The sequence below is a fragment of the Carcharodon carcharias genome, chromosome 22, assembly GCF_017639515.1.
Source record: "Carcharodon carcharias isolate sCarCar2 chromosome 22, sCarCar2.pri, whole genome shotgun sequence".
Taxonomy (NCBI): domain Eukaryota; kingdom Metazoa; phylum Chordata; class Chondrichthyes; order Lamniformes; family Lamnidae; genus Carcharodon; species Carcharodon carcharias.
In genome coordinates this window covers 52,785,053-52,810,140 of record NC_054488.1, presented here as the reverse complement: position 1 = coordinate 52,810,140, position 25,088 = coordinate 52,785,053, and the positions used below count along the sequence as shown (strand labels likewise).

General features: G+C 42.0%; 1 protein-coding gene across 3 annotated transcripts in view; it reads right to left on the bottom strand.

The window, feature by feature from the left end:
• The window catches only part of tha1 (threonine aldolase 1), a 72,826-nt gene that overhangs the window by 20,812 nt on the left and 26,926 nt on the right, over positions 1-25,088 (bottom strand). For 2 of the 3 annotated variants that reach the window (XM_041216810.1, XM_041216811.1), the window contains exon 2: positions 14,843-14,926. In XM_041216810.1, coding sequence (XP_041072744.1) covers positions 14,843-14,926 — 84 coding nt within the window. Of the gene's footprint in view, positions 1-14,842; positions 14,927-19,703; positions 19,803-25,088 lie in introns of those variants that run through there. The other variant, XM_041216812.1, reaches the window with a different exon arrangement.

The following is a 25,088-nucleotide window of genomic DNA, read 5'->3' as shown; positions in this document are numbered from 1 at the left end:
AATATCTGTCACAGGTTCTTCTTCACGTAATCAACTCTGTCACAATAGCTTGTTGCAATATTTCAGATGCAATTGAGTTAGAGATTAATTGGATATCAGAGCATCAGTCATCCTGTTGCACAGCTATGTCACAATGCCTGTTAATGGGGCTCAGACAAATTTTGCCCTCCTGTGTGACCTCCCCAAACCACACCCGTACCCCCCTGCCACTCCTCATACACACCTCTCAATGGTGTTCATTTTTGTATCTAGCCATCCCAGCCATTGAGAACGTGACAGTCGGGAGAATTTGCAGGTCACTAAGATATAGGTGAATAACAAACTTGATTTGAGTATACAAGATTGAGAGGTGACTGAACCACCATGTAAGATAAAGAGATTCAATAGGTTAGATAAAGAGAAATTATTTCCTTTGATGGGGTAATCCAGAACTAGTGGCATCATCTTAAAATTAGAGTCAGGCCATTTCAGAAGCACTCTCTCATCCCAAGGCCTGTGGAAATCTGGAACTCTTGTTCCCCAAAAGATTGTGAATGCAGGGTCAGTTCAATCTTTGAAGACTGAGATTGATAGATTAGATTGAAGAAGCTGGGGGCTAAGGTTAAGCTATCTAAAGCAGTAGGTGACACCAAATTGAAGAGTGGAGGTTGACTGGAGCATGAACACTGGCATGGACTGGCTGACATTAATGACCCACTTCTGTATCTTCAACGTACTCCAATCTAAGTTGAGATGGTGAGTGGGTAGATGACTGCAGGAAGAGAAGTAAACAGCAGGAATATAGACTAAATAACTTCACGCACCAAAGTGGGGTCTGAAGGGATTGGTGGGGAACTTATGCAAGGCAGCAGCACGGTATGCAGATAAGGAAAGTTAAGACAGATTTTGAGATGTGTAACCAGCAGGATGATGCACAACTCTCAGGTGGTGGTGGTGGAGGATCTGTACTTTGGTTGCCACATATCAGCCAAGATTCGAGGCCGTGCAGAAAAGAGAAACCAAACTGATACCTTTCTTGAAACAGTGAAGGTATGAGGTGAAGTTGAACACAATTGCCTACACTGCAGCATGAAGAGGAGATACTCCTCAAGTATTGAAAACCCTGAAGAGAAGAGATAAACTGAATGCAGATGACATGTTTGAGACTGCAACAAACTCTAGGAGCGGGGACAGGATGAAACTTAGAAGAGGGAAAGTGTGCAGGGCAGATGTGTAACATGTTGAGAGGAAATTGGATGGATATTTGAGGTGATTAAGAGGTATTCATTTTTGAGAGTGGCTTGATGCACTTGCCTGGCTCTTCATGTTTCTAAAGGCTCAGTGTTTCCTAAGGCTCCAACTCACTGAGCCTCGGTATATTCTCATTGTCCTGTACCATTGATGGAAAATCATGGAATTAATGATAACAGGCTTTCTTAATTTATTTATATCCAGAATAAATAAATTAAGTAACCAAACTGACAAACAAACCTGCAGTATTTACAAAACATACCAGCAAATACCTAATGACAGAAACATGTGTTGCATCATCAGATAATGATAGGGATATAAACAGCTACACAAGGAAAAATTTCACCACTCCTTGGATCGTTGCACAAAGGGGCACTCTCGCCCTACACAGAAAAGATATAGAGGTAGAGGTCATGTGCGGTCTGCACAGTCTCACTATGTTGATTATAGGGCCGAGGCAGTCAGTGCTCCTGGAGAAAAATCGAGATTTCTTTCATTCTTCCAACTGTAAATTGTCACTAACTTGAGCTTGAGACAATGATCAGCCCTTGATATCTGACCCTAAATCCCTGCATTTAGCATTAAAACTAAAACATACCAACTTTACCACAATCTTTCAAACTGAATATTTTCAATATGGAAGTGTGGAAGTAATTAGCGGAGATGCTCATGAATCAGTATTTTGATATTTGGCATTTTTTCCCTGTTCATCCTTCCTATAGAGGTTTCCAGTACAAGTCTCTGTACAATCAGTATTTTCGATATATACCGTACTGCGGCTGTTCTTCACAGAGCATCGCCAAGTGTACATTTAATTCCATCTCTTTCAACTCAAATCCAATTTCTATGACAGAACTTCATTAGCTCAGAAAGGCAACAAACAGTATTGCCCCTAACTGTTCCCACATTCGGAATGTCATTCTCTGTGCCTGGATCGGGATTTTCCCCTTAAACCATTATAACTCCTCAGGATTGATGGATTTTTCCCTCGCTTAAGAATTAGAATATGATATTTCTACCTCTTATTGTGCACATCATGCTGTCTTTCTGTTTTGCTTGGCTGTCTCGTTTCCTGCTTTCTGTATTCTTTGCTTCATAAACTTCCCTTACACCATTCAAAGAAACAACTTACATTTATACAGCACCTTTAATTTAATAAAGGAACTCCCAAAAAGTGTTTTATAGGAGAATTATGGAACAAAATTTGCCACACTAGGAGATATTAGGCCAAAACTTTGGGTAAAGAGATAGGATTTGAGGAACATCTTAGAGGAGGGAAGAGAGGTAGAGAGGAGGGTAGATATAGGGAGGGTGTCTCAGAGTTCGAGGCCCACGCAGTGAAGCACTTACCATTATGTTCTTAATGGCAATAGGCCATTTTTCACATCTACCAACAATTGAATCCAATGATTTAATAGAAACTAGCAGCATGGTGCAGCAAGTCACTCCATCATGTGTAAATTAGTAAATTTAACTTGCCATCAGTGATGTAAATTTGTACCTGTGGAATAAATGAGGGTAATGGGACCAAATAGACTCAGATCTGAGTTTGTGATCACTAACCAGCGAGCAAGCTCTTAGAGTCTTGGGAGCCAAGTATGAGATCTAACTTTAAATCAATCTGCAGAGATTCCAAGTTGCTGAAATGAATAGATCTGGGTACTCTGATAGAGGATTGATCCACAAGGCAACAGCTCTTAAAACAGCCCCTTTCCAAACCTCCAAACCAACAAACTGACAAAGTACTGAGCTGAATTGCCTGCACATCATAGGTTGAATTCTTAGACCTCAGTTTGATCATGCCTACATTAAAAGTACCGCACATGAAATCAAAAGAACAACTAATCCAAAACAATGCTGGTCATCAGTTCAGTTTTTCAGTCGTGTATTCATATCTATTTTTAAGTAGCCCAGCTCCATTCTGCTCAACACTTTGAACGGATGGAATCTTTCAGCTCTCCAAACAGCAACAAAAAAAAACATTTAATGCACTAAAAAGTACCTCCCAGAAGATTATGGAACAAAACTTGAAACTGAGTCACAGGGATAATAGAATAGCTAACCAAAGGCTCGGTTTCAGGAGTGACTTAAAAGAGGAGAGAAAGGTAGAATGCAGAAAGTTTTAGGAAGGATAGATGAAGGCACCAATGGTGCAATGATTAAATAGGGGGATGCTCAAGAGGCCAGAGCTGGAGGAACATCTAGAAGGTACCCAGACTTCCCATTCTTTTCAAGGGCCAATACTGCCCCCATTGTGCCCATGGTTTTTTTTACTTGTTCATGGAACATGGGCATTGCTGGCTGGACCAGCATTTATTGCCCATCCCTAATTGCCCTTGATAACTGAGTGGCTTGCTAGGCCATTTCAGAGAGCATTTAAGAAATGCCAGACCAGGTAAGAACGAAAGGTTTCCTTCCCTAAAGGACATTAGTGATCCAGATGGGTTTTTTCTGACAATGGTTTCATGGTCATTGTTAGACTTTTAATTCCAGATTTTGTCACTGAATTCAATTTCACCATCTGCCGCAGTGTGATTCGAACCCAGGTCCCCAGAGAATTATCCTGGGTATCTGGAGTAATAGTCCAGTGAGAATACCACTACACCAATACCTCCCTCTATCTTAATTAACATCTGAACTTCCATGAGTCCTAAATTCTGGGTCCTGATGTGGTGCACTTCGAAGGGATTTCTACACCAGGAATAAAAACAGACGGACAACCTGGCGTTGACAATAGTGCATCCAGCCATGTCGATCCTGCAAACTCTTCCTTAATATCATCTGGGGGCTTGTGCCAAAACTAGGACAGCCGTCCCACAGACTGGTCAAGCAACAGCCTGACTTTGTAAAGTATGATTCCTTGAGTATGACTGTGTCCCAGATATCACCATCACAATCCCTGGGTACGTCCTGTCCCACTGGCAAGACAGACTCATTAGAGGTGGCGGCACAGTGGTATACAGTAGGGAGGAAGTTGCCCTGGGAGTCCTCAACATTGACTCCGGACCCCATAAAGTCTCATGGCATCAGGTCAAACATGGGCAGGGAAACCTCCTACTGATTACAACCTACCACCCACAATCCCTCAGCTAATTAATCAGTACTCCTCTATGTTGAATAGCACTTGGAGGAAGCACTGAGGGTGGCAAGGGCACAGAATATACTCTGGGTGGGGGACTTCAATGTCCATCACCAAGTGTGGCTCAGTAGCACCATTACTGACTGAGGACATATCTGCCAGACTAGGCCTGCGACAGGTGGTGAGGGAACCAACTAGACCTCATCCTCATCAATCTATTGCAGATAGGGGAAATGCTGGCTCAGTGGTAATGTCACTGGACTGGTAATCCAGAGGCCCAGGCTAATGCTCTGGGGACATGGGCTCAAATCCCATCCTGTCAGCTGGTGGAACTTAAATTCAACTCAGGAATCTAAAGCTATTCTCAAATACGGTAACCATGACAATTATCATCCATTGTCATAAAAACCCATCTGATTCACTAATGTCCTTTAGGGAACGAAATCTGCCATCTTTACCTAGTCTGGCCTACATGTGGCTCCAGACCCATGTATCCAGACTGTGGTTGACTTATAACTGCCCTCGAGTGGCCTAGCAAGCTACTCAGTTTAAGGGGAATTAGGAATGGGCAACAAATGCTGGCCTTGCCAGCGACACCCACATCTGATGAAAGAATAAATTCTAAAAATGCATTGGTTCATGACAGTAAGGGTAGGAGCAACCATTGCACAGTCCCAGCTTCACACAGAATGGACCTTACATTATGTTATGTGGCACTACCACTGTTTTAAATGGGGATAGATTCAGCAGCTCAAAACTGGGCATCCATGAGGTGCTATGGACCATGAGCAGCAACAGAACTGCATTCAAACATAATCTGTAACTTTATGGTCTGGCACATCTCCCACTCTACCATTATCAACAAGCCAAGGGGTCAACCCGGGTTCAATGAAGAGTGCAGGAGGACATGCCAGGAATAGCACCAGGCATACCTAAAAATGAGGTGTCAATCTGTTGAAGCCACAACACAGGACTACTTGCATGCCAAACAGCATAAGCAGCATGCAACAGAGCTAAGTGATCACACAACCAACAGATCAGATCAAAGCTCTGCAGTCTAGACACATCTAGCCATGAACAGTGGTGGACAATTAAACAATTAACAGAAGACAGTGGTTCCACAAATATCGCCATCCTCAATGATGGGGGAGCCTGGCACAACAGTACCCAGCATCACAGATGCCAGTCTTCAGCCAATTCAATTCATTCCATGTGATATCAAGAAGCGGCTGAAGGCACTGGATAGTGCAAAGGCTGTGGTGCCCTGACAACATTCTGGCAGTAATACTGAAGACTTGTGCTCCAGAACCAACCGCACCTCTAGCCAAGCTGTTCCAGTACAGTTACAACACTGGCACCTGCCTGACAACATGGAAAATCACCCAATTATTATCTGCCACAGGAAGAACAAATCCAACACGGCCAATTACCTCCCAATCAGTCAGTCATCAGCAAAGTGATGGAAGGTGTTGTCGACAGTGCCATCAAATGGCACTTGCACAACAATAACCCATTCACTAATGCTCAGTTGGGTTCCACCAGGGCCACTCAGCTCCTGACCTCAACAGGTGAGGTGAGAGTGACTGCCCTTGACATCGAGGCAGCACTTGACAGAGTGTGGCATCAAGGAGCCCTAGCAAAATGGGAGTCAATGGGAATCAGGGGGAAAACTCTCCATTGGTTGGAATGATACCAAGCACAAAGGTTGTGGTTGTTGGAGGTCAATCATTTCAGTCCGGGAACGTCACTGAAGGAGTTCCTCGGGGTAGTATCCTAGACCCAACCATCTTCAGCTCCTTCATCAATGACCTTCCTTCCATCATAAGATCAGAAGTGAGGATGTTCACTGGTGATTGCACAGTTTTTAGTACCATTCGCGACTCCTCAGATACTGAAGCAGTCTGTCCATATGCAGCAAGACCTGGACAATATCCAGTCTTGGGCAGACAAGTGGCAAGTAACATTCGCACCACACAAGTGCCAGGCAATGACCAGCTCCAACAAGAGAGAGTCTAACTATCTCCTCTTGACATTCAATGGCATTACCACCACTGAATTCCTCACTATCAATATGCCGGAGGTTACCATTGACCAGAAACTGAACTGGACTAGCCATATAAATACTGTGGCTACAAGAGCAGCTCAGAATTTGGGAATTCTGAGGTGCGTAACTGACCTGACTCCCCAGGGCATGTCCACCATCTACAAGGCACAGGACAGGAGTGTGATGGAATACACTCCACTTACCTGGATGAGTGCAGCTCCAACAACACTCAAGAAGCTTAACACCATCCAGGACAAAGCAGCCCACTTGAATGGCACATCATCCAACACCACCAACATCCACTCCATCCACGTACCATCTACAAAATGCACTGCAGCAACTCACCAAGGCTGCTTCGACAGCACTTTCCAAACCCATGACACTACCACCTAGAAGAACAAGGGCAGCAGACACAAACAAGTTCCCCTCCAAGCCACACACCATCCTGATTTGGAAATACATCACTGTTCTTTCACTGTTGTGACATCAAAATCCTGGAACTCCCTCCCTAACAACACTATGGGTGCACCTACACCACATGGACTGTAGCGGTTCAAGGGTCTCGAGGGTCATTCGGGTGGGCAACAAATGCTGGCCTTGCCAGTGATGTCTACATTACAAGAAAGAAAAGAAAAACTACTCCGGATTTTACCAAAAGAGGACAATCAGCCCTTCAATGTGGCTCCCAATGAACAGAGTGATATATGAGAGACAATGTCTCAGCAGCTCGACTTTTTACTGTTACCTTTGTACATACCTTTCTGCTTACTTTTGCAGACTGCTTTCTATTTAAAACTGAGTGTTGACCACATTGTCTCAAAACAAGGTCAGCCACAGCGAGAGCTGATTAACATCAGCAAGCATTAATCTAACCTGCCTCATGGAATAGGTCATTACTACACAGGATGCTCATTTACCTCCATCAGGACTCCCAGCCAGTTAGCATCGCGATGAACTTTAAGCAGCGTTAATTTGTCATTGTTTGATTTTTTAACAGATGGTAGAACTTAACATTTTAAATCAAGCTATTTGTAGTCATTTGAATTTACTTCTAACATTCTGATGAGCAATAAGGAGAAAGGGGGGGGGGGGGAAGGGGGTAGGCAGGGCCATGAAGTGGTGGGGGAGAAAGGGAGGGTGTGGACAGGCTTGTCAAGTTTAAATGTGGCACCCTTGCCTTGTGTTGCAATTGGTGGTGTTTCACAAAATGGAACTAAGACAGTAAAAATTCTATCCAAGTGTTGTAGAAACCCGCACAATGCTGTAAACATCTTCAGAATACTGCAGAAATAAATGCTTAGTGACTGCAGAGGAAGATTTATTGCACCGATTTTTTCTCAGCAAAATGAGGAAGTCCATTCTTTGAGATTGGGCCTCATACTTGAATAAAATGTCAATCAGTACCTGGCAGACTAGAAACCAACATAAAACGCTGTAGAAACTAATATTTGTGCTGATATTTTCTGTTACAACTGCTTCCTTGGTCCTTCCATTGTATGTAAGCATATTTCAGACAGATGGCCATCAGAACTCAGTTCAGGGTTCAGAAACCTGTGGTTTTTTGACCTGATTAAATATGGTACTAGCTGGCTGCAAGTAACTAATCCGCTGATTCAATCTGACAATTACTGCTAGTCCACGGTGTTGTATCAATTTAATGACTGTGTGCCACTTACATTTCCAAATTCATGGCAATAATCATAGGATCAGAAATTCTAGGGTGGAACGTATGAAGTGAGTGACTTTAGTGCTTATAACGGAAAAGGCATTCTGATGTTAGCCCCTGTGTGCGGATTACTGCGTTCTTATCTTGCACAGTTAGACATAAGTGTAACATAATCACCAATTTAATGTTTTGGCACACAAGCAGTAAATCACTGACATGAAGCAGGCATAAAGCAATTAAGTAATTTAGTGCCACTTTCAGTGCTCTGTGTATTACAAAGGTACGATATAATACTTGAAGGATTTTAGACTTTTTGGTCCCTGCTTTCAAGTTGGACTAAGTAATGCCTAGGCCAGGGACTGTCAGAGCAATGCTTGCCTTTCAACCAGGAGATAAAGGAATGAACTTGAAACCCTGGATTATCAGCGTGAATACTTGGTAATCGAGCATATTCTGATAAAAGCATGAAAAAAAAAGCAAAGGATAACTCATGAGCAGTCAATAGAATGGAGGCAAAATTACAGGTAGACAAATTTGGGATGACTCGTCCTGCTAGGAAGGGATCTATTCTATCAGAACAACACCGGAGTAAAGGTCTGTATTTTAAATTTGACCAAAATCAGAGAGCGCACTGGATAATTGGTAACTTAACCAAGCTCATGAAGTGTCATCGATCTTGATATTGCTCTGAGCAGAGTGGAGGTATACTTTTAAAAGAACACTTCCTGCTAATAATGTGAGATAAACAAGATAAGACAGCTGTATGCTGTATTTAGGAACTGAGAGGAGAACAACATGTCCATTTATGGCAATTCTGCCCAGTAACAAACTTGAAAGAATAAAACTCAGGCTCATAAGTGATTTTTCAGGAGGACCACCTGTGACATATGAACAAGATGTCATAGGAGAGGAACCTTTGTTTTTTCCCATGACATGGGAACCTGATCACTCATTGACACGGGTTGTGTTCACCACAACAAGGCTGTATGAGAAAACTTTACCTTCTTCCTGGTAAAACTGTGTTTAAATGCCAAATAACATTCTTTAAGTTAGTAAAATGAGTGTCTTGACCTTTTGTAGCCTGACCAGAGAGAATCTTACACTTGTGTAGGGAAGAGCCACAACATTAATTGCAGTTCTTAGCAGAATTTATTATTTACTAGGACATGACGATTGCTTGAAAATCCTAAAACATCCAATGTATGATTTTTATAAAACATGATTACATTGGAAAGTTTAGATAAAACAATAGTGATAAATATTACAAGTGCAAAAGTATGGAGCAACTGTGGTGCCATCCTCAGTTCAGTGATAGCACTTTTAGCTCAGAGTCAGAACTCATGGGTTCAAGTCTGACTCCAATGACTTAAGCGCATGGGCTAGCTAGGCTGCTGTCTCAATGCAGTGCTGCAATGTTTGGATGTAACATCTTATGGATGGGACATAAAACCGAGGCCCTGTTTGCTCTCTTAAGTAGATGCATAAGATCCCACAAGTCAAAGAAGAGCACAGGAGTTCTCCTGGTGTCCCAGTCAATATTTATCCCTGAACCAACATCATTAAAGCAGATCATCTGGTCATTTATCTCTCTGTTATTTGTGGTACCTCGCTGTGCAAAATAGGCTGCCATGTTACCTTATATTACTGAAATTGGAAGGCTACAGTTACTCCTGCAAAGCTGCTCGAATTTTTTTGCCATCATTTGATTGGCTACACAGTGAGCTTTGCATTTAACAACTCTTTATGGAGCTGTTCAACAAAGATTGAATATACTTTAATGTTTGAGCATTTATTATTTTTCTCAGAGTTTTGCACAGCATTGCTCTTAATATAGATTTACTTGGTACAATGAGGTTCCCTAGAGTTAAACCAGTTTAACTGTGTCCTCTGTACTGCAACTGGTTCAGTTACACGACAAAGTTTTCCTTTCACAACAAGGTGTTGTGTACTGGTGCATGGGTTTGAAGGTTGGAGAAATTCTACCTCAAGTTCCTTGCCACAGTTTTAGTTGACCTTGCATCAAGAAAAGACAGCATATTTTCCAACTGTTGTAAGTATGTTTTAAAGAGTAATCTGAATGAGCTAAGGAGATAAACTAAAATAAGATTTACAAACAAACAGTCGTTTGGTAGAGCTTGAATACTGCTGAAAAGTGAGACATGTTGCTGAAGCTTTTCATCTTGCACTCATCAGGAAAAATACAAAAACACCAAATTTCAAACGATCTTAACAATTTATAACATGGGAGAAAAGCGGTGCTCATTGGTTGGCAAGTTGACTCTGATTGGTCAAGGTGCTACCATGGAGAAAGCAATGGGGAACTCCCCATTCTTCCAGGTAATTCATAAAAAGATGCAAGGCTTGAACATATTCCTTTTGTTTACAGAGAATAGGTCCCTGCACATGAATATATATTGCTTCTAGCAAGTATAAATGAGCCATGTTATAAGCTCAACTGATTATCTTAAATTGGTTGTTAGTATAGCTATTAGTTCACTCAGGATTATTCAGCAAGTATTGCCCTGTCATCCAAAATGACATTCTGCCAACCACACAACTGAGCAACGCTGTGTACGAATTTCAGTGCTACAGCGATGCCAGGTACATAGGCTGTACATCCTAAAAACTGACTGATCGAATCAAACAACATATTCCTCTGGCTGATCGTAATAGGCAGAGTACAGACCATACTCACCCAGCCAGCACTTACAAAACCCAAAGCAAAATGTCTGCTGTTAGATGTGATTCTGCGATTGGGCAGCACTTGCCGAACAATCCTGAGTGTGCTAATAGCTACACTGATAACGAGCTGAGCTCATAACGTGGCTCATTAACACTAGGCTAGAAGGGACATAAATTCATACAGAGTGACCCTTTCTCTGCAAACAAAGGGAATCTGTTCAAGCCTTGCACCTTTTTTGAATTACCTGGAAGCATAGGAAGCTGTTGCTTTAACCAATCAGTAGCCCTTTTCTTCTGTGGTATAAATTGCTGTGATCATTTGAAATTTGGCATTCTTGCATTTGCCCTGATAAATGCAAGATGTACAAATTTACCAACACCTCTCTTTTTTTCAACATTAGTGGCTATTTCCCCAACTCTTCAATCTCGTGTACACCTCTTAAGTCTAAAGTCTAAGATGTTAGTTGCCGGCCGAGCAGCCAAGAATTAGCAGAAATCTCCAAGTAACACAGCGTGGGTTGAAGCTGGGTGAGAACATATGGTCGGGTGTGCATGAATGGCCTACATGCTTAGTACAGAATGGACATCCAGTCATGGAAACACAAGCAGTAGAAATCTCCATTCAATTAGATCAAAATAAAGTTTATGGACATTCTTGCTGGACATAAAATGTACGGAAAACCTCAGACAATACTTTGGTTAGGTACTGCAAAGTCAGCTTGCATGAAAATACTTGAAGTGCTCCAATTTTTTGTTGGCACTTAAATTTTACTTCATTCAAAAGTTGACTTTGAATATTAAAAAAAGACATAAATATCCATAACCACAAGACTGGCTGGAAGGCAGGAGAACATCCTTCAGTTTGTTTTTACATCTGAAAATTTTTATGACATGTAATACGTGGGATCCAGCAATTAGAAAGTATCTGAAGTTTTGAAATGTAATATGCAATGCTTTCCTCTGTATGCACCAAAGAGTTCAACTATAAATCCTTCAAGTATGTATGGTTTCTTTGTATAAACCTTCAAAGTGCGGGTTAGAAACGGTAATCATGTGCAACTTTTCACTGTCAAGTATTTGAATTGTTACTGTGATTTGACTCAGTTATTTTATATTTTCCCTCTAAAAGCAACAATTCAACAAAAACTGCGTCATTTCAAGGTTGCAGTGCACTCTCCCTTCCTTTGTGGTCAGTTCTCATAAATGTTATCAGATTGAGAATGAACTGCACTAGCTGCACACTGTACAGGAAAGCCATTCCAAACCTACATATGGTTGTGAACGTTACACAGCCCAGCTTCCTGTGTTTTTTCCTCTTAGACTTAGACTAGATTTTTTTTGAGGAAGGTGTCTAACTTGCTAAGAAATAATCTTCATGGTCTATTTGTGTTGTTTTTCTAAGAACTAGGCAGGATGTGATATTTTGAAGAACCATTCTGATACATGATCTCACACCTGTGAATTATTCGGAGACCACCAGGCTTTCTTTCCATAATTCGGCATGCAACTCTCATTGACAACATAAACAAGATCAAATACTACTCTATCTCTCTGTAATCTCAAATAATCTCTTCTTTGTAAAAGGGTGAAGGACAAATCCTGCAAAAGCCACTTTAAAAATGCAGAGTTTTATCAAACCTAACAGATGGCTTCAATTTTTTAGTTGGACGTAGTCACCCAGAACTTGATAGGGAGGTAGACTGACAGTATAATACAAGACAATAGTTGGAACTTCTCTCGCTATTTGGGAAGTCGCTTAGCAATAAGAGAAAATCTCAATGGGAGATCCTGTCCTGCACTGAAATTGTCTGTACTACAAGCAGAAGATTGTTCTTATTCCTTAATGAGAAATTCCTGAGGGGTTGCCATGGCAACACTGGTATCTCCACAAACTTCCAGCCTAGTTAAATTTTTTTAGACGTGCAACTTGCTTTTTGCTAGTTCAGAAATTACAATCAAAGGCTCGCTCACTGATATAAACTGGGGAGAATGGGCAATCAAATCCTGATACAGATAGTTTCTCATCGAAACTTTGGCAGGAAGTCAAGAGAAACAGCAATCTTTTGCGAGAGTTAACTAAGCTTTCTGCTGGACTTCTACCAAAGTTATGGCAGACAATGGGAAAAAACCCTATGGAAATTCCAGGAGCGACATTTAGTGCACAACAATTGCAGTTTAATTTATATGCAGAATGTACACAAATGAAGTGGGAATGGTAGTGCAGTGGTTATGTTACTGCACTATTAATAATTCAGAGGCCTCGATGAATAGTCTAGAGAAAGCAAGTTCAACGACCACCATGTCAGTTTGAAATGTAGAAATAAAAAGCTGGTATCAGTAAAAGTGACCATGAAATTGTAGGATTCTCATGAAAGCCCCAAACTGGTTCACAAATGTTCTTAAGGAAGGAAGAATTGCCACCTTTACCTGGTCTAGCCATGATGAGACAGTCCCACACTAACATAATTAGTTGCCTCTTAGCTGTCCACGAGTGGTCTAGCAAGCCACCCAGTCGTACCAAACTCAGGGAAACTAAGGATAGGTAATAAACAAATGCCCACATCCTGAGAATGAATAAAAGACCTCCTACATTCATTACTGGAAGAATCTTGAACTGCAGCCCAGTACACTGAGTGCATTATTTGAATTGTACGAATGTAGCCGAAATCTCCTGGACCAAAAAAAACTCTGATTCACAAAGACTTACTGTTCAATCATTTTATGGGAATCAGCCTCAAAGCACACGCCTAGTGTGTATCACAGGCTGCTGCGGACTGACGCAACTCTATACTTATTAGCACTTCCCTCCAGCTACATCCTACTGGGAATTCAAGTACCAATAGAACTATTCAGTGCATACCAGCAAAACGAGTCCTTTAAAAAGTCTTTGAGGAACATAAATGTGTTTGTTTGGAGTAGAGAGGACTGAAAAGGAAGGTGGACAGGGAATATATATTTAACTCTTTTACACATAGTGTGGTAATGATATGGAGCATACTATACATAGTATAATAGAGGTGGATAATGCTGGCAAAAACAGAAAGGAAATTGGACTGGCTCTTGACAGGGAAAATACAGAAGGGGATAAGAGGTATAGGATTGATATTTTTCACATTTTGAAACTGGCCAGATGAACTGCAGCGGTCTCCACTTGTAAAAGGTTCCTATAAATCAGGAAAAGGAACAAAAGGCAGATGGACATGTTCTCTTGCTCCATTCTACATCAATCGATTGTGACAACGTGCAAGAACAGAATCCAAGAGTACTTTATAACTATTGGGTGGAAAACTTGTCTAAGTGTGAAAAGTCTTCATGTGGAAGATTTGTTTGAGCCTTGGATTAGATTCAGGAAAGTGAGAAGAAGCTCTGATCTAGTGATATCCATAGGTTCCGCCCTGATGATGCGGAGTGCTCACAGCAGCAAACACACAAGAGAAACAGTCTCTGATCGGAGGAGCAGCTAACACCGGCATTGGCGAGTGTGCGGAGGGCTGCTGGGCCAAGGGAAGTGAAGGTACATTGGAGCTGGAGCCCAGTAAGCTGGGGCTGGGGCCCGGTTCGCTGGGGCCCGGTATGTCGCACTTGTGCAGGGTGAAGTTTTGGCCCATGGAGGGAATGGTGGCTGAGCGAATGAGAGAGTGTGTGGCTGAGCGAGCGTGGGGAGGAGTGTGAGTCTGATTTGTGACCAGCTTCAGGTTTCTCACTCACTCTCACCACCACAAACCATCACATACACACACACACCTACTCACAGTAGGTGAGGGTTCTTGGGTGAGCACCTGAGACTGGGAGTGAGCCAGACACACAATGACCCTCACACACGTTGGTCATTTATATTAATTACTCTTTTTTTAAACTAACAATTTATTGCGACGGCATTGCTGTACTTTTGCTCAGCAATTGCGTCTTTCCTTAACTATTTTTTCGAAATTCAGTTTATTGCTGTGCTGGACCTCACCTTTCCAAAATTTGCTCATTGTGTGCTCAAGTCTCTGGAATGGGATTTAAGTGAGGGGTCTGAGTCACGGCTGACACCAGCATTCTATTGTTAGCTGGTCTGGGCCTTCAGTTGCTCTAGTCCATTATGATTAGAAGTAGATTTAAAAGCTTTGGTGTGATGTCTTGCTGCTGTTACACTGACCTGAAATCAGGTTCCCCATTGTTCCAGTAGGTACAAACAGGGCATCCTCCATCCCAAACAGCTCAGCGGCTCGTCTCTGAAGTTCTGTGAGGGAGGCGGGGGGGAGAAAACAAAAGTATTTAATTTAAGCTGTAAACGCCATGAAATGAGAATTGCCACAGAGCCCCAGATTATTGATTTAGCTCACGCATTTTGCTGCTTACTTTTCTTCTGTGAGGCCTCCCATTTCTTAGTTTTTTTTTTAAGCCTTATAGGGGCAGCAAGAACTACTGCTGGCAGAGCCCAACTTCCGGGCCCTTCCATATTCTATTTAATAAGCAGGCCTAGGAGCAAGCTTAGCATGGCTGATGGCGCCTTCTTGGCCAGAATCTTCCGTCCCGCGGGCGGACGCATGCCCGACCTGTCCAGGAAATGGCGTGAGGAGATGTCAGGCGAGTGTCGGGTTAGGCCCAGATCAGCTAACAATACAATGCTGGTGTCAGCCATGCCTCAGTGGTGGCCCTCTCACCTCGGAGTCAAAAACTTGCGGATTAAGTCCCACTCCAGAGACTTGAGCACACATCGCGCACTTACACGATATCTCACTCGGGTGGGCACGCGTGGCAGTCGAAAGCGCGCCCGGCGACAATTAAGCCCATTAAGGGGACAGTTGAAAGCCATTTTTCGTGGCCTGTCCACTTTTACGGTTGGCGGAGGGGCCAACTGGCCAGGAGGCCTTTACACTTTTGCTCAAATCTCGATCCAGAGCGGGATGAAATCTCCGTGGGGGAATAAAGAGAGATATCTGGAGACTTTTTTTTAAAAACGAGGTATACTTTCAGGCGCTTGATTGCGCTGCATGGACATATTTTGCAGCATTTTTTGTTGTTTCGTTTATGCTGTGGAGGTCTGCAGTCCCCATGAGGCAGCCTTCAGGGAGCTCACTGGAAGCACTCACTAGCGCCTGTGCTGACGTTGGCACCCGCCCTCTTCCCCACCCCCCCCTCCCCTTTCCCCTTCCCCACTCCCCCCTCTTCCCCCCCCACACCCCCAACCCACCCCCCCCCCCCCCCCCCCCACCCTTCCCCTAACATTTGAAATCTCCATCAACAATTTACTACATACAGGAATAAGACTGAAAATTTTACATTGTTTCTGGGCCAGGGAGGTTAATTGCAATTACAATCATCACCTTCTTACAAGAAGAGTTATGCTTTGAATTACCAGTCCTAATTTCCGGTGGTGAGATCAAGAGGTAATTTTAATGTGAAAATTCCGCAAGTTCTTAAAAATTTTGAAGAGGCTTAAAGGTGAGGCTATTTGTGTGAATAAAATGATGGAAAGGCATAAAGTGACCAGGAAATTCTAGAGGTGCATAACTCGTGGCATGTCTCAATTCCCTGATCTGTGCATTAATTATGGCATGTGTTATTAACATTTTCCAGTAAGGTCCAGTTAAGTAAACTAACAGTCCAATTCAGTACTGAGGGAACAAAAGCACGAAGAGTCATATGGACTCGAAACGTTAACCATGTTCCTCTCCACAGATGCTGCCAGATCTGCTGAGTTTTTCCAGGTATTTTTGTTTTTGTTTTGGATTTCCAGCAACCGCAGTTTTTTGGTTTTATCTCAGTATTGAGGGAGTTTGTTGGAGGTGCTTCAGATTAAAACTCTGTTTTGGTGATGTGGGGGGTGGGGGGGGGAGCAGCATTCAAAAAGTGGAGACCTCCTTTCCCCCACCACCAACTCCCCCCACCCCCCCCCAACCATCCATCTTGTTGGTTGAATGCGGAACCAGGACAAGTCCGACGAGCTAACAAGATCTTGCTGTTTACAGAATAGATCTATGCCAGGCAGCACCAAAGTCATCAGGGTGATGGAAAAAGCATTCAGGATTCCCAGAAAAACCAAGTTCCCACATTGGCATCTTTTATCTGGAGAATATAAACGCGGAGTTAGAAGAAAAGATGTTCAATGTGAGGTCAAGTGCAGCCAGCCAGAGGAAGATGCTGCCGGATGAAGACTGGTTGGGAAGTGAAGGGGTTCACAGGATTGAATCCGAGGGAACATTGCACTGCTTTTTGATGGTACAGGGGGATGAAGTTGAGGACGAATCCTTTGATCCTCAATGCTGTTGAGGTAGATGGTATGCATGTGGAGGGGAGGAAAACAGGGAGAGTGGTAGTTAGAGCAACACTGAAGATCACTGAGTTTTGGCAAAGTGTCCCCACCCAAACATTCACTCAGTGGTGCTCTCCAAAAATGCAGACTGACCTGCTGAACATTTCCAATATTTTCTGATTTTAAGCAGGGTTGGGTTTGACTCTGATTGACCCTTCTACTGCTTTCATCACCTTCAGGCAAACCACCAAATCACTGAAAAGGCCCTGGAAAATCACAATAGTTGCCTTCCCACACTTTAGATTAACTGTTCTGCAACCATGTCTGCAATTTCTTTACTCCTTGAACAAGAGGAATATGTGAACCACTCCCTTGGCCTCAGGGCAGGCACTGTACATACATAACACCTACAAAATGTTAACCAATGACACCTTTTTTCTTACTCAATCCTTGCATTCTAAAGTGCATTGCAACTGCTGTGGCTATTCAATTAGTCACACCCCCCTTACATTCTTCATAGCCCTGTAATTTTTTTCCCTTCTAGTAATTATCCAATTCTCTTTTCGATTTTACAACAGGATCTCAAGTCTTGAAAATTTCAATTGACCCCCAGCATCCAAAGAATAAGGAACATTATTAGATGCCTGCTGAAAGTTAAGATAGAGCAGGAGGCCATTCAGCCCCTTAAGTATGTTCCACCATTCAATTAAGACAGTGATTGATATTTGTCTTAACTCCATGGATCCACCTTGATCCAAATAGGTGACGCCTAACAAAAGTATATTGATCTCAGCCCTGAAGATGTAATTGACCCAGCTTCCAAAGCTTTCTCGCAAGGATAGAATTCCAGATTTCTATTGTGAGAAAGGGGTCTTTCTGATTTCACTCCTAGAAACTTGGATAAGGAAGCCTTTATGCCTTCACCCAAGTCGATTTCATGTCGGATGAAGAGTGGATGGCCCAGTGCAAACACCCAGAGAATGTAATTTGCCACGTCAGAGAATATTCCCTGTCTGTCTCTGTCGCTTCCCTCCGAATCAATTACCTGTTTATGTTGCAAGATTATCCCCAATTCCAGGGACTGTCATTTGTACTAGTACTCACGTCAAGGAACTTTATAAAGTCCCTTCTGGAAGTACATGGAGGCAACATCCACTTACATTTCCCTATCCACTGCGCTCGTGACCTCTTCAGTGACTCTGCCTCTGATGATCGATTCCAGTAACTTTCTCTCAATTAATATGAAACTAGTGGTTCTGCAGTTGCCTTTCTCCCACCCTTCCTTCTTAAATAATGGAATCACAATTGCAACTTTCTAATCAATGGCCACAATTCCTGAACCTAGTGTTACAGGCAGGAGGGGGATTAATTTAAACAGTACTGATTTCCCCTCTCACCACCCGTCTGTAAACAAAGGTGTTTAGATTTTGATTTCCCCCTTTATAAATGGTGCTGTATTTTCCCAACTCCTCAGTTTTTGTGTGATCCAATTACTATTAATAACCCCCCCAGCAAACCCGAGAGAAGGTAAACTCAGAGGGGTAGTTTACTTGCACACACTCAAACATGAGAGGAGGGGTTGCGACATAGCTGCCTTTTTAATTCAAAGTAAAAGGGGGGGGGGGAATAGAGAAATAAAGAGGTTTACGGGGCAAAAACCACAGAATAAAGAATTATTGTTTCACGTCTGTCCAGAATCCAAGTCCAGTGTTGTATTCTTTCAGATTTGGCAGGTTGAAGGCTGATGCTGGATAATTCACTTTTCCAGGAGAGGTGGAAGTTGATCCTCTGCAGCTCACCAGGTCTTTAGCGTCTCTTCAGAGATGACAGAGTGCCAGCTGTTCCGAATGCCAGAAGATTCCTTCTCTTTTGAGCCATGGCCAGCGTGGCTTCAATGAATTTCTTAGCTCCCTGACACTAGAGAGCTTTGGAAAATCTTGACTAATACACCTGTAATTTCCTCACATTCCTTTTAATACTCTGGGGTGAGAACCATCAGGTCCTGTTATCCTTAGGTTTACTTCTTCCTGCTATTTTGACCAAACTGCTGACAAGTTTTTTTTCTTTATTCTTGCATGGTATGTGGGCAAGGCCAGCATTTGTTGCCCATCCCTAATTGCCCTTTATTTGAGTGGCTTGCTAGGCCTTTTCAGACAGCAGTTAAGAGTTAAACACATTGCTGTGGATCTGGAGTCACATGTAGGCCAGGCCAGGTAACGGTGGCAGATTTCCTTTCCTAAAGAACATTAGTGACCCAGATGGGGCTTTTAATGACAATCGATGAAAGTTCATAGTCACTATCACCGAGACTAGCTTTATATTCCAGATTTTTATTAATTCAATTCAAATTGCACCAGGTACCATGGTGGATTTTGAACCCATGGCCCCTGGGCCTCTGGATTACTAATTCAGACATTACTACTGTGCCACCATATCCCCATTAAGTGCCATGTGTTTGGATGTCAAATGATTAGATGAAGTGTTCAAACCTTGAGAAAGCACCTGAGAGTGGCAACCCTACACAGCTGTGATTTACTTGTTTTTAGCTGTCGAACTTTAAGCCTAGACTGTGAAACAGTGGTATTTCTTTGCGAAGCCTCAGCTTCAAGTATCCCACAATTGTCATTGATTTCAGTGGACTGGTGCAGAATGTGAACAGATCAGGACATTGGGACCTCTCCTGGAGGTATTCACAACTGATGAAATTTGACATTTTACTCATTGTACTTCCAGCAAGTTTGCATAAGTGTGTAATACTTACTGGGAAGGAAAGTTCATATCTCTTTCCCACATCTAAAGAGAAACAGGATTTCTCCTTCCTGGCAGGTCATTGCATGTCTTCAGCCTCTTAATGAGTCACTGCAGCAGAAGGACCGGGTGATTAATTCTACATGGCATTCTTCGTATGTGCTTAATGTAAAGTACTGTTGAACAGATGTTATCTATTGTTTCAAAATACTACAGGCTGTTTAAACAATTTACTGTGGTGTGGTATCGTTTGGGTATTGCTTAAGGCTCTTGGGCTCAGTTTATATCTGCAGCAATGTGAAGATGGGGGGGGTCCCTTCAACATTGAAGAGGTGTCAGTCTTAGGCATCGTTAACAGGAGAGGCAATAGAAACTGCAATATCATGACCCAAAATATACTTTTAGATTAAAAACTGAGTAACATTCTTGTAACTCCATGGACTGCCACTTTATCTGAAGTCATGCTGTCATTATGTATGGGTTGTGATGAGGTGATTGACCCGAAGCATTAACATTCTCTTTCCACAGATGCTGTCCAACCTGTTGGGCATTTCCAGCATTTTGATTTTATTGTGCATTTCCAGCATCTACAGTATTTTGCTTTTGTACATATGCATATATGTCACTCGATGCCACCCACACGCAAGGTGTGGAGGTGACTTTGACTGTTTATCAGATTACACCTGCCATGCTGTGCAACAGGAAGCTGAGCCTATTAAGATCTTGGTCCATAACAGAAAATACAATACCCTCTGTCTATTAGGAACAATATTTGCTACCTTAGAGAACTATTTCAAGTCTCTCCCAGCTTGCTCTAGTTATAAAGATTACACTGCATTCATGAGTTGCTCTGGCTATTGTTCATAGTCCAGAGCCCGTTGAGCTGGGGAAAAACTGTGACCATCTTACTTTAAATCCCGCACAGCTGGAGAAACCAGTTGCGAAAGCATCAAGAGTTTGCCATACTGTAATTTTGTAAGAATGTTTGGGATATGCAAGACAGTGTATTGCAAAATAGAGTGGCTCCTCCTCTGTCAAGGGGCCCACTTCAACATATTCATTGTAAAACAGGAGCATAGAGGCAGTTATTAAAATAAGGTTACAACACTGACCAAATTACGGAATTGTAAAATGCTTTTAAAGGCGGCAGCTCTCCCAGGGTCAGAATTGTGAACTAGAAAATTATTTGTTTTAGCACAACCTGTGGCAGGATGTCTGCTGAATGACCGAGGCTACAACAACCATTTGCATTTACATATCATGTCCCAAGGCACTTCACAGGATTGTTATCAAGCAAAATTTTAAACACTGAGCCACATAGATATTAGGGCAGCTGACCGAAGGTTCGGTCGAAAAGGTAGGTGTTAAGGATCATTTTAAAAGGAGAGAGCGGTGTAGAGAGATTTAGAAAGATAATTCCAGAATTTAGGGTTTAGACAGATGAAAACATAGCTGGCAATTGTTAAGCAATTAAAAGGGATGCGCAAGAAGCCAGATTAAAGGAACACGAGGTTTGTGACTTTATTTGCCTAGAATGTTTAGTAGAACAACAGCCAATGCCTAAAGTCTTAAACAAGAACATAAAGTGCTAGAAAAGAGCAATGAGCAATGGGCTGGTATGGTCAGTGTCTAAAAAAAACAAAATCCAAAGTACTAAACTTTTTCAAGCACTGGCTGACTAACTATGGCTATACAGCTATATTTGTTTTTGTAATCCATTATAAAGCTAGTTTTAGTTCAGAAAATTAAATCAAATATGTTTCTGCTATCAGATAGCCTAAAATAATGTCCCTCTTAAAAAAAATTGAGGTACTTCAGCATTCAGACTTGTTAGCTGGGTTTACTAATAGACAATTAAACAAGTCCCTTAAACTATAGTCAAACACTATTTGCAAACTTGCCAGCAACAGGCCTTATTAGAACAGGTTTGTTACCTAGGATGCATGGTCAAAAGGTCACCGACAGAGACCAAGTCAAAGCGGAATATTGAAGTTTCCTCACTCTCGTGCTTAAAGTCAAGACAGTAGGGTATAAGTCATCGACAAAGTAGCACCACAAAGATTCCACAAGGGCTGGTAATGTCTGACCCTCCAGTAACCTATGGTAATATGGTTTACACTCACTCAAAAGGTGAAGTTTTTCAAAGTTGTCTTATAAGCACAATTGAAGCCATGTTCAATCACTCAGTTTACAGAGTAATCTTTCAGCCCATTTCCTTTCTAATTATCCAAACAGCATTTACTTTGGTGATATCTTCACACCAAATCAACCATAAAAAACAGATTGTACTAATTTGAGGAGGGGAGAAATGAAAATCAACCACAAGATTTGGTACTTTCCAATTCTGATTCTGGTTTGGTACAAGCCTAATTTATTAAACACAAACTCTTTGAAGTTTGCAGAATCAAGGTCCAGAAAGAAACAGCAGAAACACTGAAAGAGGAATAAAAACAGATCAGGTTCAATTGCCCCATCAGACAACACCACTGAACAATTATCCCTAAAAGTAAAAGAGCATTCTGAAATAAAAGGAACCATTCATTCATGAAGAATTATTTTTGGATTCTTCCATATGTGAATGGCAATTGAATAATAGTATATAATTGCACACAATGCAAACAAACTTCTAGATTCACATGCAAACTTTCAAAATTGGGCTTTTAGCCAAATCATTCATTTCAACAAGTTCTGTTTCACCAGCCAGGTGAGCTCATTGCTAGGTCACCAAGATTAAAAGGTGATAAATTATCAGCTACAAATTACCAAAAAAAAACTTAGAACTCCAAATCAACTTGATGCAAAATTCCACATCTGCAGAACTGGAGACAAAAGTACAAAAAAGGTGGGCTGACTGGAAATGATGAGATGTTTCATGCAAGCTGACGTAAACTTGTCAGGGCCTGCATGAATCAGCCTGATGAACACCAAAAGAGGAACAGGCAGTTACCTAGAAGCGTTTTTACACAATAGAGTGTTGCCATTGGCAAACAATGGTGTGTCACTACAGCACAGGAGTGCTAACTACGACAAAAACAGCTGGAAAAACTCAGCAGGTCTGACAGCATCTGTGGAGAGGAATACAGAGTTAACGTTTCGAGTCCGTATGAATCTTCATCAGAACAAAGAGAAATAGAAACGTGGTGAAATATAAGCTGTTTAAGAAGAGGCTGCCAAAGATGCCATAAACAAAAGGTCAAAGGGGTGTTGACGGTGGTGATATTAGCTAAAGGATGTGCTAATGGTGACATTATGGGTAGAAAACAGGATGAGCAAGTGACAGATAGCCCTGGAGGGAGTGGGGTGGGGAAGGGATCGGCTCCTTTGCCTCCACCTATTGCTGGCCCTCTATCCAGCTCTGCCTATCCCACTCCCCCTTAAACAGCTTATATTTCACCACATTTCTATTTCTCTTTAGTTCTGATGAAGAATCATACGGACTTGAAACATTAACTCTGTCTTCCTCTCCGCAGATGCTGTCAGACCTGCTGAGTTTTTCCAGCAATTTTTGTTTTTGTTTCAGATGTCCAGCATCTGCAGTGTTTTGCTTTTATCTTAGGAGTACTAACTACTTTGTCTACTGTTGCATTGTGCTCACAGCAAAGCAAGACTATAGGGTTTTCAAATTTTCCTCAAAGGAAGAGTGTTCCAGATTCCCACTACCCTTGTCTGAATACATACTTCTTGACTTCACCCTGAATGACTGGCTCTAATTTTGAAATCATGCCTCCTTGTTCTGCACTACCCCACTAGAGTTCCTAAGGTCAATCACATTAAGCTTTATTGGACCTCACTCCCCAGCAAAAGCCCTATTGCCACTTTAGGATAACATTATAGCTCTCACTTTCTTTTTGCCACCATTTCCTCTATTGGAGGAAAACAAGAACGAAGGAACACCTTCATAAAATAAGAGTTAGGCCACTCAGAAGTGAAATCAGGAAAGACATTTTCACAAAGGGTGGTGGAAATTTGGAACTCTCTCCTCTGAAAGGCTGTGGATGCCGGAACAATTGGACCACTTGGGATTTAGGCTGATAGATTTTTATTAGCTAAGGGGTGAGGAGCAAAGGTAGAAAATTGGAATTGAGATGCAGATCAGCCATAATCTAACTGAATGGTGGAGCAGGCCTCAAGGGACTGAATGGTCTACTTCTTGTTACTAATAGTGCTATGCGACTTACAATTTCTGTAGCTCTGTCCGATGACAAGAAACTCAACTAGTTAGAGCAGTGTATAATTGATTTGTACAGTTCAAGAGTTCTGCAATAGACCCTTGGTCTGTGGCAAGTGATCTCTCTGCCACTGAGCTTAGGAAAGGACATCCAACCATTGGTTGTACTCCAAAGAATAAATGAACCGGGGTTTAAGTTGCCAAAAATATATCACAAACCCCCAAAAATGGGAATCTATGATTGTGTTGCCAGGTTAAGGCTGCTGATATCAGTGAAGTATATGTATGAGTATAGCCCATGGATTGTGACTAGCTCTCTTATTACACAGTGGGACTTAGAGACTAATTCCTGGTGTGTACTGTACAACACTGCACAATAGTATAAAAGCGGAAGAGCAGTTACTGTGTCAAGACAGGGTCCCAGAACATGTGCAGAGCTAAAAAAATGTCTGATGTTTTCTCACAAACCATTGGTTGGTAGTTCTGATACTAAGAAGGGTTTCTGCAAACAAGCAAAATTACAGATGCATCTAGCCTCTCTGCTTGATATTGAAAATACTTTCTCTGTCACCGGCAGCCCCAGCCTAAAGCGGGGGAACAACAACAAAGCCAAAGTTGTGATAATGCATCACTTGCCAAAGTGGAGACACCACTAAGGCTTATCATCCAGCATGACATTAAAACAAGTAGATGTGCAGCTATTAAGTGTGTAACTGTACAATGTTTCAGATTAAGAATGAACTTGGGATATATACAGCACCTTTCACATATCACAAAGAAAGTGCTTCAGAGCCAATTAAAAACTTTTGATGTGTAGGATCCATTGTAAAACAGGAAACATAGCAAGCAATTAGTACACTGCAAGGTTTCTCAAACAGCAATGAGATAAATGACCAGATTACCCCAGGGCAATGGGCCAAGTGCTGGAAAATGGGATTAGAATAGATAGGTGTTTGATGGCTGGCATGGACACGATGCGCCAAAGGGCCTGTTTCTGTGCTGTATAACTCTATGACTCTATTATTTACTTAGTGGTATTGTTTGAGAAATAAACATTGGCCAGGATACCTGGATAACTACTTTGATCTTCTTCAAATAGCACCTTGGGTATTTACATCCTCCTGATAGGGCAGACAGATTCCTGATTTAATATTTCATCTGAAAGACAGCACCTGCAACAGTGCTGCAGTCCTTTAGTACTGCATTAGAGTTCTCAATGAGTCTTTATTT